Source organism: Neltuma alba, unplaced genomic scaffold (assembly GCF_004799145.2).
Source record: "Neltuma alba isolate B1F8T4 unplaced genomic scaffold, ASM479914v2 tig00013331_pilon, whole genome shotgun sequence".
NCBI classification, from domain to species: Eukaryota; Viridiplantae; Streptophyta; class Magnoliopsida; order Fabales; family Fabaceae; genus Neltuma; species Neltuma alba.
In genome coordinates, this window is record NW_021637605.1 from 2,891 (window position 1) to 17,515 (window position 14,625).

At 35.9% G+C, this 14,625-nt stretch overlaps 3 protein-coding genes across 3 annotated transcripts; all 3 read right to left on the reverse strand.

Annotated features, from left to right (window-relative positions):
- Positions 1 to 377: 377 nt before the first annotated feature.
- Positions 378 to 1,799, reverse strand: LOC114736360 (LEAF RUST 10 DISEASE-RESISTANCE LOCUS RECEPTOR-LIKE PROTEIN KINASE-like 2.1). Its single transcript, XM_028924144.1, has 2 exons — positions 1,700 to 1,799; positions 378 to 1,615 (listed from the first exon to the last, which is right to left on the reverse strand). The coding sequence occupies exons 1-2, from the start codon at positions 1,797 to 1,799 to the stop codon at positions 495 to 497; spliced, it is 1,221 nt and encodes a 406-aa protein (XP_028779977.1). The 3' UTR covers positions 378 to 494.
- A 1,464-nt stretch (positions 1,800 to 3,263) lies between these two features.
- Positions 3,264 to 9,033, reverse strand: LOC114736364 (LEAF RUST 10 DISEASE-RESISTANCE LOCUS RECEPTOR-LIKE PROTEIN KINASE-like 2.7). The gene is made up of 3 exons (XM_028924151.1): positions 9,000 to 9,033; positions 8,548 to 8,689; positions 3,264 to 3,929 (listed from the first exon to the last, which is right to left on the reverse strand). Exons 1-3 carry the CDS (start codon positions 9,031 to 9,033, stop codon positions 3,326 to 3,328), a joined length of 780 nt encoding a protein of 259 aa, XP_028779984.1. The 3' UTR covers positions 3,264 to 3,325.
- Positions 9,034 to 9,500: 467 nt separating this feature from the next.
- On the reverse strand, positions 9,501 to 14,625 carry LOC114736365 (LEAF RUST 10 DISEASE-RESISTANCE LOCUS RECEPTOR-LIKE PROTEIN KINASE-like 2.1). Its single transcript, XM_028924152.1, has 5 exons — positions 13,854 to 14,625; positions 12,966 to 12,997; positions 11,544 to 12,312; positions 10,986 to 11,021; positions 9,501 to 10,899 (listed from the first exon to the last, which is right to left on the reverse strand). The coding sequence occupies exons 1-5, from the start codon at positions 14,623 to 14,625 to the stop codon at positions 9,743 to 9,745; spliced, it is 2,766 nt and encodes a 921-aa protein (XP_028779985.1). The 3' UTR covers positions 9,501 to 9,742.

Genomic DNA, 14,625 nt, shown 5'->3' on the forward strand with positions numbered 1-14,625 from the left:
TATTAATCTAACAGTTAAAAAAGAAAAAAAAAGCAAGAGGATAGGAAGGGAAGAGGAGAGGTTCTGAACTGGAGTACAACGTACGCATTGCCAATAGGTTTTTCTAATTTCAGCCTTGATCTCCCACTATCTTTCTATTATAATAGTTTAAAAATCATTTTGTCTTTTATGTAAAAAAAAAAAAAAGTCAATACGTGTTATCTTTCACATTATGATATGCACGAGTGAAAATATATAACATTTTCAACCAGCTGAGTGGATTTGACTTTTACTTCTTCACGGACGAGCAAAAACACCGAAGAATTCCACCAGATCATCCTTCAAATGCCTTAGCGTAAAATTTTGAAATATTCGCATCAACGTTTATTCAAGGGTCATTGACCCACATACTTGCATGAACAAAGATAAAGGAAAGCAATAGTTGGCAATTATCCATGAATCTTCCAAGACAATTCAAAGTTAAATTGTCTTTGGCAGTAGGTAGAGTAGACAAGTCAACTGCTTATTGAAACTGTATGAATCATGTCTTCAGAAGATGCATTTGACAATTGTATAACTGCTGATGATTTTGTAGGATATTCAAGGGATGGCTTTGGAGGAACCGTTAAGGATTGAAGGGGTCCTTCTAACATTTCTACCACTTTACTCATAACTGGTCTATCTGATGGATTTGTCTGAACACACCATAGACTCACTAAAGTCATCTTCTTTACCACCTCATCATCTTCCTCTGTGATTACTAAAGAACTAGCTGGATGCTTACCATGCTCAAGATCCTTATAAATCCAATCTGGAAAATACTGCTCATCAGCTTGTGATCCTCCACTGTCGTAGTTCTTCCTTCCTCCAACCATTTCAAGGACCAACATGCCATAGCTATAAACATCTGCTTTGTAAGAAACACCGCCAAATGCTCTAATGAATATTTCTGGTGCAATGAACCCTATTGTTCCTCTTGTGCCTAGTATTGACACAATACTCTCCTTCTTTTGACATAATTTAGCCAATCCAAAATCGGATATTTTTGGGGAAAATTCTTCATCCAAGAGAATGTTTTGGGGTTTGATATCAAGATGCAAAATTCTTGTGTTACAACCCCGATGCAAGTACTCCAGTCCACGAGCAATGCCAATAGCAACTTGGTACAATACCTTCCACTCCAAAGAGCAGAGAGCATTTGAAGACCCTCTTTGATAGATGAAATTATCCAAGGAACCGTTTGACAAGTATTCATAGATTAATACTCTTTTGTTCCTTTCATAACAAAATCCCAGGAGAGTGACTATGTTGATATGGGAGGTTCTGCTGATACTTGCAACTTCATTTATAAATTCTCCTCCACTTCCTTTAGATTCCCTTATTACTTTAACTGCGACAGGACGACCATCAGGTAGGCTTGCTTTGTATACAACGCCATACCCTCCTTCGCCCAATTTGTTTGAAAATGATTTTGTCATTCTTTTCACTTCTGAATAACTGTATTTCTTTGGTGCCAAAGAGCCCCAGTTTCTCATGAAGGATTGAAGATCGTGATCATGATTTGCTCTTCTCGCTTTGAATATATAAATAATCAAAATCGAGATTAGAGCAAGTCCACCTACTCCTGCTGAAATCGCTGCATTTGTAAAACATAACTTCTTAAAATCTTTGAAATACTAATTGTGGAAGCTATCAAAATCAAAGTTGCTCTCTTTATTACCTATAGCAAGTCGCCAACCCAGCTTAGTTGATCCTGCAATTAGAACTGTGTTCAGCCTCAAATTGACACAATGATTTTGGAATTTACAAGTGACAGACATAATCATTTATATGTAGACCCATAGGGCTAAGAAGAGTCTATCATGATATCTTTGGAAATCAAGAAAGTACTACCTTGCTCCTTAATATAAAAGCTAGATAATTAATTTTTGAATGTTAAGAAAGTTAGTTATTTCTAACAAATGAGTGTTTTTTTTATATAAAATATCCTTATTAATCATGTGCATTATAAAATTACCATTTAATGAAAATCTCTTAACATGTGCGATCACTATATTTAAGACCAAATTAAATCTACAATCAGCTTTTATATTAAGGATCGGAATCTAGAGGTAGTTATATAATAATTCCAAATAAAAAATGGAGTCATTAGGTTGTTTAGAATAAAAAAAAAAAACATAAAGAGAGGTTACAACTGAGTATAATTATAATTTGAGAACTCTGAAACAAGAAGGTGAGGAAAAATCCAAACAAAATATCTTTGAATCTCAAAATTTTAACTCAATCTTGTTTACTTCATTTTAATAACAAATAACAATACATTTTTATAGTCATTCATGATTTGGGATTTTGAAATTTTAGAGCTATTTTTTTAGTATGTTTTCAAAAAGATCAATTAATTTAAGGTGTATATGCCAAGTGCCAACACAATGAAAGCGAGTGAAATATCCTTCGCACTAAATGAGATTACATCTTATTACGATACGCTTTGTAGATTGGTATGAATTATATGCACGGGATCGGAATTGGAAGGTTTTTCAAATCCTAAAGAGTGAGAGAAGTGGGAATTAGACGGAGATGACCTGAGAATGAACATCCTCACATGAAAAATGACAATTGTTTAATCACGAGGAAATATGACCTAAATGTAATTATGTAAGTTGACTTGGGGTCAAAGTTGGTTGCCTCTATTTTAAAACTGATGTCAGCAGCCCATGATAGCCTGGCACTTACCTAATAATGTCTACCTACCGCCAGCAAATACTCTAGACAGGACTTCTTATATTTTCTAAGATGAAGTTGGAGTGTGCGAAAATTAAGTGAATTAAGCCAATCAAGGAGAAACATGGAGGTTGAGTTTCATTGTAATTTGGCATAAACATGTCTCATTTGTGCCAGTGTCCACGTAAACCGAAGAGAAAAACCAAAGCGGCTTTCCTAGCTTCCTGGAGATGAACCACAATGAGACGGTTGTTGCAGAAGTCAGGAAGCGTTCTTGAGGAATACGAATCAACTATGTATGGAGATATAAATAAACTAAACTATGTTTTCCCTTTGGCATGGCTTCCTGGCTAAAGGCTATCAAGGTCCTGTCTGCAGAAAGTGCAGGGGACATGTGGGCAAAGTCTGTAACTGTCTAAAAACAATAACTGACGAGGATATGAATAAGCCAGTATTATCTGAAATAACCTATTGAAACTCAAGGCATGTTCATCAATCTACGTTCACAGAAGTCATTAATTTCTTAAACTTCAATCTATGAAGTACCAGAACGTCAAAAACAGACCTGTCCGGAGACAACTCTTCAAATTACACGACATTACATGTTTTGTCGTGTCGCAGTTCTTTATTGTGTATCTGTGCCCTGCATATATTGGTATGAATTACTAGAACACTGGTACTTACTTGATTTACATTCAGATGGAACAGGTCCGTCTTTGCAATAGCAAGTGAATTCACTTGAGCTTATGTTATAACCGCATTGCCCACCAGAGTTTCGACAAGCAGAGCACAGAGTATTATTTGCCTCCCATGCAAATTTAAAGCCTTTATGAATAGCAGTCTTCATATTTTCCACACTTGAATCTTCATCTAAAATTCTGGCTTGTGACCCCAAAATTGGAACAATTACAGTAGATCTGCAGGCCCCCGTTTGTTCGATTTCAGAGGTCCCATAACCTCCGCCCGCCAGAAGGAAATAGTCAACTATTTTGGTACTATTTTTACTGCAATTAAACTGAGTGGGGGTGATATATGGGTCTGAGAATGGAGAGGAAAGACAATCGTAGTACAGTGTCAGGTTACGAGAGTCCAAACTATAATTAAAGAAAGGGAGATCTATGGAATTGTTCCTAAAATAGGTTAGACAAACATCATCCCAGAAGTCAGTTCTCACAACTCTAAGACTATAATCAGAATAATTGACTTCAAGAACTCGATAGCTCTCGGACTTGACGGTGATTTCTGCATATTCACCATCGCAATCTAGTTCAAATTTTGGGTGGCCACAATAGTCTGGTCTTTCCGATCCCCAGAAAGGATAGCCCAAGTGTTTGAGATTTGCACAATCAAATGAAGAACTGCAGGATGCCTCATACTCAGCACAGAAGCAAATTGGAATTCGATATAGGGTAATCGAAATGATTAAAAAGGAAACGGAGACGCTGAAACGAAGTTGCATCCTGGAGAAAGAAACAGAAGTTGGAAGACATAGAGGTTTGGCTATTGCACAGAATATCTAAACAGATGGTGAAAATAGAATTAATTCACATGAATTGGAATATTTGAAGGATTCAGCTTGTGATTGGCAAAGATTTTCGTAGGGACTATTGAAAGGTACTGATCCCCAGCTAATGCAAATTTAGGTCACCTGGCTAAGAAGTTTCCTGGGGCTTTCAGTAGGGAATGAATATAACATAACTCTGATAAAGAACGTTTTTAACATGGATCACTGGACATGGTCAAAGAGTCCAGTCAAAAAGTCGAGCCTACTTATGCCAAAATATTCTTTAACCACTCTAAGCCACTTTCTTGCTTGTTATGAATGAGCACATGCACATCAAAAGTCAGAGTGAGACGCGTTTATTGGTTTTTTTTTTGGGAAATAAACTTTACAAATCTGATTTCCGAATGATTCACCTGAGCTTGAATTTTCGAGGAATGATTCCAACTATAAATTTAAAACGTCTCTAGACGGTGTTGGAAAGAGACATTTAAATCTTTTAGGAAAAAAAACTTAGTTCTCCATAACACCAGAATACTTCTTTAGGTAATCTGACGTGGACTGAAATCGCATTCGGATTCTCACACCGATGTGATAGCTTAATGAACAGAAAGGAGGTTTTGCTTCGCACGATTCCAAAAAGTGGAACGCGGGGCGTTTCCGTGTGTTCTAATTTCTGCCTAATTATGATGAAGTTGGAAAACTTAAAGGGGCCTTGATTCTGCAAAATTGCCAGGAAGCTGTCTCTGTGTCTGTCTCTGTGTGTGTGTGTGAGTGTGTGTCCTAAAAGTCAAACATCATCAAAATTTTACGTCTCTTGCAAAGCAATTGCAGACCCTTCCTATTTGACTGCTATGTTGTTAAAGGGAAGAAGAATCAACGGGTTAATACTTGATAAGAGTAAATCCCATGACAAGCCAGGCAATCCGCACTAAGGGTGTGTTTGGTTGGAGGGGAGGGGAGGGGAGCCCCTCCCCTCATTTGGTTAAAAATTTTGGAGGGGAGGGGAGCTAAAATGTCCCCTCCCCTCCCCTCTCCTCCCCCGTTTTGGCTCCCCTCCAAATTGGAGGTTTTTGGAGGGGAGCCAAAATTTTGGACCATTATGCCCTTATGGTTTTTTTAATATTCCACTCCTACCCATAAATATATTATTATAATATTTATTTCAATAAAAAATATATTATCCTAAGTAAAAAAATAAAAAATATATACATTATTATAATTAAAAATATATTATAAAAATTATTTAAAAATAAAAAATTATTTAAATAAAGAATTATAATATATAAAATTAATTGTTTTTTATAAATATATTATTTATTAAATATATTTTAAATCTGGAAAAAAAGATAGCCTAAAGAAAATAAAATTTCATTTTTCTTAGAGCATATAAAATTTGTTAATTTGATTATTTTAAATATATTATTATATTAATTAGAATAAAAAATTACTATACCAATTTTTTAATACACATATTAATGTGATAAAACTGAATTTTTATTAAATTATATAATTTAAATTAAGATATAAATTAATTTATATAATATATCAATAAAAAACATAAACTAATATGTAAGGGTAAAATGGTAAATTGATTATTACTATCCCTTCCCTCCCCTCCTTGAACCAAACAAGGGATCATTAAATACCCTCCCCTCCCCTCCTTTTTAATCAAACCAGACAAAGTGAGGATAAAACCTCCCCTCTCCTCCCCTACCCCTCCCTCCCCTCCCTCCCCTTCCCTCCCCTCAAACCAAACAGACCCTAAAAGATCTGCTACACCATTCATGTTCTTTAAAAGGTGCTAATCACTCTCTTCCAAGGCCGTTCTTTGGTAATTGGCATGAATGATGATCCATTAAGGAAATAAGTTCTGTTTTGTATCAGACATAAAATGAGACTTCAATTAGTGCCATGACACATTTATGATAGGGTTATGTCCCATGTCCATGGTTCTAGGCTACAAATAAACACGAGATTCTGAAAAAATAATAAGATAGATACCTGATGTTTTATCAGGACATGAAGTTTTTTGGGGTCCATCTTTGCATAAGCAGGAGAATTGTCCATCATAGCCGCACTGGCCACCAGATTGAGAGCATGTGTTGCAATCCTCAGTATTTACCATCCAGTGCAACCCAAACCCATCTCGTAAGACATCCTGTATAGCACTTTTGCAATCGCTTAGATACCATGGTCCGGGAAGGGACTGTTATATTTGTATCATCGTCGGCTCCCTTGCAGTTTGTATCTTGACTATTTGACAGAAATGGAGGAGAACTAGAACAATCGCAGACGAAGGTCACATTAGTAAGCCCATCATCTACATACTTGAACGGTGTTTGATCAAATGTGTTGTTTTTGTAATCAGTTTGACAGGTAGCGTCAAAATAATCATCCCTGGCCACTACAAGAGTCTGTGCAGTCCATTCCAAATGACGAATCCGGTATCTGAGGGACCGTATGGTAATTTTTGTGATACTGGCTTCGCAAGTGAGGTTGAAATCAGGAAGACCACAATAATTTGCTCTTTCTCCTCCCCAAAATGGATAAGTAAGATTTTGTATGCTTCCGCAGCTAAAAGAGCTACTTGAACAGTCTGTATACAAATCATCATCCGCACCAAAAGATGTTAGAATATTGGCAGAGATCAACAAAGGAACCAAAAGAGAAAACATGGAGTATGGGTTCAGGGGAGTTTTCATGTGGGAAAGAAACAATGAGAGAGAATCATAGATGAGATGGTCAAACTGATGAATTTGCAATGTGGGAAATGAATGCCTTTGGAAAAGTTTAGATTTTGAAGTTTCCTCTGAATTTTAATCAAAATGCCAATTCGGATAGATAATATAAGCCACACACTTTGCGTCATGCACATAGACAAATTAAACAAATAATTTGGACAGTCTTAATTAGCGAATTAAATATACAAAAAGAAAAGGAAACTGTGGAATAGCATAGGGCGGGATTGAGCATTCCCATCTACTACAAAATTAGTATTTTGGAAAAATTTTATTTTATAGAGTTACATTTACTGTGGCTTTTCCATCCTTTTGCACAAGGATTCTATGTTCCGAATATATGATTAATGCAACCATGTGGGGATAAACCCCTCTGATGACCTTGCCAGGAATTCCAGAAATGTTGAGAAAGTAAATTAAATGAAGCTTAGGGTGTGTTTGGATAGAAACCAAATCATGGTTTCAGAAGTGCTTTTACGGATTACGAAGTAAATATGTGGAGGAGATTATCTCGTTTTGCGGAAAAGTGCTTCTGAAACCATGGTTTTGGGATACCCAAACAGGCCCTTAAAGAAGGATGATTGTGCTGAAAGAAACAAACTTTGTGAGCAATATTCTATTGAAGGTAGTAACGAGGACTAATTCGTTGATAGCATTGTAACAATTTTTTAATCCATATGCTTTATCCAGACAACAAGTGAGTAAAAAGGGGGGAACAAAATTGGCCCCCGGGGGGGAACAAAGTTGATAGATTGTACATAGAATGCATGTAATACAATAAATTAAAAATTATGATGGAAACATGATAATGACAACAAACTAAAATAGTCAGAGACTCTGTTTAGGGATTGAACAAAGCAAGAGTAGCAGAAAAATGACGTGGAAATTAAAATAGGACTAAAGTGTTACTTAAGAGAGTTAGGCACCCAAAAGTGTTTTTGGATACAATTTGTCCAGAAAATTTAAAGTTATAATAATATTGACCCATATCATTAAAAAAAAGCTAATATTGACTATTAAAATAATAATATTGAACATTAATATTTTTAATAGTAAAGGATAATATTATTATGATTTTAAATGTTTCGAACAAATTTGTGTCCAAAAAAGTTTCTGAGCACCGAATGAAAATTTTAGAATATATTTGCGCTTTGACTCATTAAAAGATACTAGAACTGAGTCCGCAATTCAAAAGAAAGGGAAAATAGAAAGACCAGCAACTAGTTAGTATCAACCATGTGAGAAACAAAACTGAACTTTAAGCAATTTCCTCTATTTTTGGCTTACTCATTTATGTTCCTGTCTTGTTTTTTTTTCTACTTAGAACTCTCATTTTACTTTCGTTATAACATTTTGCATTGTTATTAAAAAAAGAAAAGATAATACTACTTATAGAAAATAACATATCAGAAATGAAAGATTTATTTGCAATTATTCACGGATTTAATATAAAAAAAAATCAAATATAACATATGGGAAAAGGGAAAGATTCCTAAGTTACCCAAAAACAAAAGGGAAAAAAAAAAACGCAGTTGGCATCATGTTACGTACCTGAAGTTCCCTGAGGCTGAGGCGTTGACTTCAAGAACTCAATAGCTCTCAGACTTGATGGTGATTTCTGCATATTCACCATCGCAATCTAGTTCAAATTTTGGGTGGCCACAATAGTCTGGTCTTTCCGATCCCCAGAAAGGATAGTCAAGGTTTTTGAGATTTGCACAATCAAATGATGAAATGCAGGATGCCCCTAATCAGCACAGAAGCAAATTGGAATTTGATACAGGGTAGTCGAAATGATAAAAAACAAAACGCAGAGGCTGAAATGAAGTTGCATCTCGAGAAAGAAACAGAGGATGGAAGGCGGAGGTTTGGATTCAATTGCACAGTTGACCTAAACAGATAGTGAAGATGGAATTAATTCTCATGAGTTGGAAAATTGGAATGATTCAGCTTGTGATTGGCTAATTTAAGTCACCTAGCAAGAAAGAATTCCACCCCGCCAGAAACTACAGTAATGAGAGAGAAGAAACTCTGGACCTTATTATTAGAGTGAGTACAACCGGTTCGAAACCTCTCCTTTTCTCTTGCCATCCTCTTCCTTTTTTTTTCTTTTTTTCAACATTTTTTCAACTGTTAGATTAACATATTTTAATAATTTAGATTTTAATTTTAAAAACATTTAGTGTACTTGCAAATCATTAAAATTAAATTTTAATATAGTTTATAATTTATAATTTATTCATTTTTATAATTTAATATTTTAATAATAGTTTTAAAAAGATTTAAATCTGAACTGTTAAAATATTAATCTAATAGTTAAAAAAAAAAAAAGGAAGAGGATGGGAAGAGAAGAGGAGAGGAGAGGTTCTGAACTGGAGTACAACGTACTACTGCTAATAGGTTTTCTAATTTCAGCTCTTGGGTCTCTCACTATCTCTGTATCATAATAGTTTAAATATCATTTTTGTCTTTTATGTAAAAAAAAAAAATTAATCAATACGCGTTATCTATCACATTATGATATGTACGAGTCAAAATATATAACATTTTCAACCAACTGAGTGGATTTGACTTTTACTTCTTCATGGACGAGCCAAAACACTGAAGAATTCCACCGGATCATCCTTCATATGCCTTAGCACAAATTTTTGAAATATTCGCATCAACGTTTATTCAAGGGTCATTGGCCCACATACTTGCATGAACAAACATAAAGGAAAGCAATAGTTGGCAATTATCCATGAATCTTCCAAGACAATTCGAAGTTAAATTGTCTTTGGCAGTAGGTACAGTGTACAAGTCAACTGCTTATTGAAACTGTATGAATCATGTCTTCGGAAGATGCATTTGACAATTGTATAACTGCTGATGATTTTGTAGGATATTCAAGGGATGGCTTTGGAGGAATCGTTAAGGATTGAAGGGGTCCTTCTAACATTTCTACCACTTTACTCATAGCTGGTCTATCTGATGGATTGGTTTGAACACACCATAGACTCACTAAAGTCATCTTCCTTACCACTTCATCATCTTCCTCTGTGATTACTAAAGAACTAGCTGGATGCTTACCATGCTCAAGATCCTTATAAATCCAATCTGGAAAATACTGCTCATCAGCTTGTGATCCTCCACTGTCGTAGTTCTTCCTTCCTCCAACCATTTCAAGGACCAACATGCCATAGCTATAAACATCTGCTTTGTAAGAAACACCGCCAAATGCTCTGCTGAATATTTCTGGTGCAATGAACCCTATTGTTCCTCTTGTGCCTAGTATTGACACAATACTCTCCTTCTTTTGACATAATTTAGCCAATCCAAAATCGGATATTTTTGGGGAAAATTCTTCATCTAAGAGAATGTTTTGGGGTTTGATATCAAGATGCAAAATTCTTGTGTTACAACCCCGATGCAAGTACTCCAGTCCACGAGCAATGCCAATAGCAACCTGGTACAATAACTTCCACTCCAAAGCACAGAGAGCGTTTGAAGACCCTCTCTGATAGATGAAATTATCCAAGGAACCGTTTGACAGGTATTCATAGATTAATACTCTTTTGTTCCTTTCATGACAAAATCCCAGGAGAGTGACTATGTTGACATGGGAGGTTCTGCTGATGCTTGCAACTTCATTTATAAATTCTTCTCCACTTCCTTTAGATTCCCTTATTACTTTAACTGCCACTGGACGACCATCAGGTAGGCTGGCTTTGTATACAACACCATACCCTCCTTCGCCCAATTTGTTTGAAAATGATTTTGTCATTCTTTTCACTTCTGCATAACCATATTTCTTTGGCGCCAAAGAGCCATAGTTTCTCATGAAGGATTTAACATTGTGATCATGATATGCTCTTCTCTCTGTGAATAATTTCCCATTTTCTATTCCAAAACGCTTCTTGCATATATAAATAATCAAAATCGAGATTAGAGCAAGTCCACCAACTCCTGTTGAAATGCCTGCATTTGTAAAACATAACAACTCAAAATCTTTAAAATGTTAGTCGTGGGAGCAATCAAAACGGGAGCGTTACTATGTTTATTACCTATAGCAACTCGCGAACCCAGCTTCTCAATTGATCCTGCAAGTAGAACATTGATTTCGAACAAATAATTACTACTTGCTTGATCAGCAGAAAATTATTACCAATTTCACATTATATCACATTACATTTGTTCTGCGGCAGCAGAGATTCTTCTTATTCTGTTAAACCATCGTAGCTACAACATTTACGTGTGGAATTATCTTATAAAGATGTGCACTTTTTAGAGACACAAAAGAATGTGAAAAAAATATATTTAAATGAAGAAAAAGAATGTTATATAGAAGGGAAGATGTGAAAACCTTAACGGGGGCTTGATTCTGGCAAATTGCCGGGAAGCTGAAGTGTTCTGTCTCTTTGTCACTCTCTCTCTACACACAGACACTCTAAAATATCATTAAAATTTTAATTTTCTTGCGAAGCAATAGCAGACCCGTCCTATTTGGCTTGTATGGTGTTAAAGGGAAGAAGAATCAACAGACAAAAGGGTTGATACTTGATAACAGGGCATGTATACTAACATTTATCACAGGGACATGTCCCATATCCATGGTTCTATACCTGACGTTTTACCAGGACATGAAGTTTTTTGGGGTCCATCTTTGCAAAAGCAGGAGAATTGTCCATCATAGCCGCACTGGCCACCAGATTGAGAGCATGTGTTGCAATCCTCAGTGTTTACCATCCATTGCAATGCAAACCCATCTCGTAATACATCCTGTATAGCAGCTTCAACTCGACCAAGGTTTGCTTCATAAATCGGCATGATAACACTTTTGCAATCCCTTATAAACCATGGTCCGGGAAGGTAGTAGACTGTTATATCTGTATCATTATCAGCAACCTTGCACTTTTTATCGAAAGGATTTGATGGAAATGGAGGAGAACTATAAGAACCACAATCGTAGAGAAAGGTCGCATTGCTAAGCCCATCATCCACATACTTGAACGTTGTTTGATCAAATGTGTTGTTTTTGTAATCAGTTGGACAGATAGTGTCAAAATAATCATCCCGAGCCACTACAAGAGTCTGTGTAGTCCATTCCAAATGAAGAATCCGGTATTTGAGGGACCGTACGGTAATTTTTGGGATATTGGCTTCGCAGGTGAGGTTGAAATCAGGAAGACCACAATAATTTGCTCTTTCTCCCCCCCAAAATGGATAAGTGAGGTTTTGGACGCTTCCGCAGATAAAAGAGCCACTTGAACAGTTTGTATACTGATCATCATTCGCACCAAGAGATGTTGGAATATGGACAGAGATCAACAAAGGAACCAAAAGGAGGAACGTGGAGGACGAATTGAGAGGTGGTTTTATGTTGGAATCAAACTATGAGATAATTCAGAAGAACGAGATGCAGCGTGAAAAGAATATGAGATGAGATTGATGAAGCCGCGTTGTATAATGAATTAGAATTTCGTCATTTTCGTCTAGCATGCAGATATGGATAGTTCGGAAAACGAAGGCCTTTGAAAAAGTCCACATTATTTTGAAGTTTCCTCTGAATTTTAATCAAAATGCCAATTCGGATAGATAATATAGGTCACATTCTTTGCATCATGCACATGAACAAACTAGACTAGATTGACCCTTACTTTTATTAAACAAATAATTTGGACACAGTCTTAATTGACTAATTAAATATACAAAAAGAAAAGGAAACTGTGGAATAGCATAGGGCCGGATTGAGCATTCCCATATACTGCTACACAAAATTAGCATTTTGGAAAAATTTTATTGGCTTTTCCATTCTTTTGCACAAGGATTCTATGTTCCGAATATATGATTCATGCAACCATATGGGGTTAACCCCCTCTGGTGACTTTGCCAGGAATTCCAGAAATGTTGAGAAAGTAAATTAAATGAAGCTTAAAGGAGGATGATTGTGATGAAAGAAACAAACTTTGTTAGCAATATTCTATTGAAAGAGTAACGAGGACTAATTCGTTGATGGTATTGTAACAATATTTTAATCTGCATGCCTTATCCATACAATAAGTCAGTAGAAAGGGGCCTACAAGGAACAAAGTTGATAGATTGTATACAGAATGCATGTAATCCAATAAATTAAAAATTATGATGGAAACATGATAATGACAACAAACTAAAATAGCAAAGACTCTATTTAGGGATTGAACAAAGCAAGAGTAGCAGAAAAATGACGTGGAAATTAAAATAGGGTTAAAGTGTTACTTAAGAGCATGGGTCACCGAAGAGTTTTTTTAGGTACATTTTGTCTTGAAAATTTAAAATTACAGTAATATTGGCCCGTACCGTCCAAAAGTTAATGTTGACTATCAAAATAGTGATATTGACTATTAATATTTTTAATAGTAAGGGATAACATTACTATGATTTTAAATTTCCCAAACAAATTTGTGTCTAAAAAAGCTTCTGGGCACCCAAAGCTTGTGAGTGAAAAGTTTTGGGAAATATTTACACCTTAATTCATTAAAATATACCAAAACTGAGTCTGCAATTCTTTTTTTTTTTTTTTTTGACTGAAAACTGAGTCCACAATTCAAAAGAAAGCGAAGACAGAAAGACCCTGCAGCTAGTTAGTATCAGCCATGTGAGAAACAAAACTGAACTTTAAGCAATTCCCTCTTTTTTTGGCTTACTGATTGTCTTGTTTCTTTTCCTACTTTGTAGAACTCTCATTTTACTTTCGTTATAACATTTTGCCTTGTTATAAAGAGGAGAAAAAAAGAAGATACTACTACTTATAGATAATAACATATCAGAAATGAAAGATTTATTTGCAATTATTCATGGATTTAATAAAAAGTCAAATATAACATATAGGAAAAGGGAAAGATTCATCAGTTACCCAAAAAAAAAAAGCAGTTGGCATCATGTTATAGACGTACCTGAAGTCCCCTGAGGCTGAGGCGTCCACTGAGGCTGCGGCGCTGAGTTGCCTAATATGTAATAGCAGGTAATCTTATTTGAATCCCAATCATAGCCACAGACTCCCCCTCTTATCTGACACTTATCACAATCTACAATTCCAGCTATCCATCTTATTTCAAACCCATCACTAAGCCACTTTTGCACTATGCCTAAAACCTGAAGATCAACCAATGACGTAGGAGTTTTAACAGGAACAACCACGCTTGTAGAGCATAACGCAGAAATTTCAGGAATATTATCCGACAGTAGATAGGCGAATGGATTATGGAACCCATCTTTGGGACAATAAAATAGTAGGGGGTTTAGTGAAGGGATTGACGGACAACCATATAAAAGGGTAAAATTTTTTGTTTCCGGCACGTTCTCAAACAACTGAAGGTCAAGGCTTGCATTGAGAAGCTGATTTGGGCATAAGCTTTGCTTCAAGTCGAATCTAACGATACTCAGAATTTGTTGTTCTGGTTTGGCATCCAATACCAAGTATGTGACGTTTTGGATTGTTATGAAGGTCAAACCGTCAGAACAATTGAGATACAAATCAGGATAGCCACAACTTTCTCGACGGCCTTGTCCCCAGAAAGGAAACCCGACGTTTTTAATCTTCCCGCAATTGTACAGAGTACTGCAAGCTGCAAAATAATCGTCGGTGACCGCATAAGAAGGAGTCTGGAGGAATAACGCAAGTGTTACGCATGAAAGAAGAAACCGGGGCGTGAAGAAGGAAGACAT

Excerpts from the sequence above, each read along its gene's own strand:
- LOC114736360 (XM_028924144.1), bottom strand. The coding sequence starts at position 1,799 with ATGTCTGTCACTTGTAAATTCCAAAATCATTGTGTCAATTTGAGGCTG. Across the intron at positions 1,616-1,699 it reads GGGTTGGCGACTTGCTATAG|CGATTTCAGCAGGAGTAGGT; the intron begins GTAATAAAGAGA and ends TTACAAATGCAG.
- LOC114736364 (XM_028924151.1), bottom strand. The coding sequence starts at position 9,033 with ATGGCAAGAGAAAAGGAGAGGTTTCGAACCGGTT. Across the intron at positions 8,690-8,999 it reads GGAGAGGTTTCGAACCGGTT|GGGCATCCTGCATTTCATCA; the intron begins GTACTCACTCTA and ends TGTGCTGATTAG. Across the intron at positions 3,930-8,547 it reads TATGCAGAAATCACCATCAA|GTCCGAGAGCTATCGAGTTC; the intron begins GTCTGAGAGCTA and ends AATCACCGTCAA.
- LOC114736365 (XM_028924152.1), bottom strand. The coding sequence starts at position 14,625 with ATGTCTTCCTTCTTCACGCCCCGGTTTCTTCTTTCATGCGTAACACTT. Across the intron at positions 12,998-13,853 it reads TCAGCCTCAGGGGACTTCAG|GCCCCTTTCTACTGACTTAT; the intron begins GTACGTCTATAA and ends TGTTCCTTGTAG. Across the intron at positions 11,022-11,543 it reads ATGTCCTGGTAAAACGTCAG|GATCAATTGAGAAGCTGGGT; the intron begins GTATAGAACCAT and ends TTCTACTTGCAG.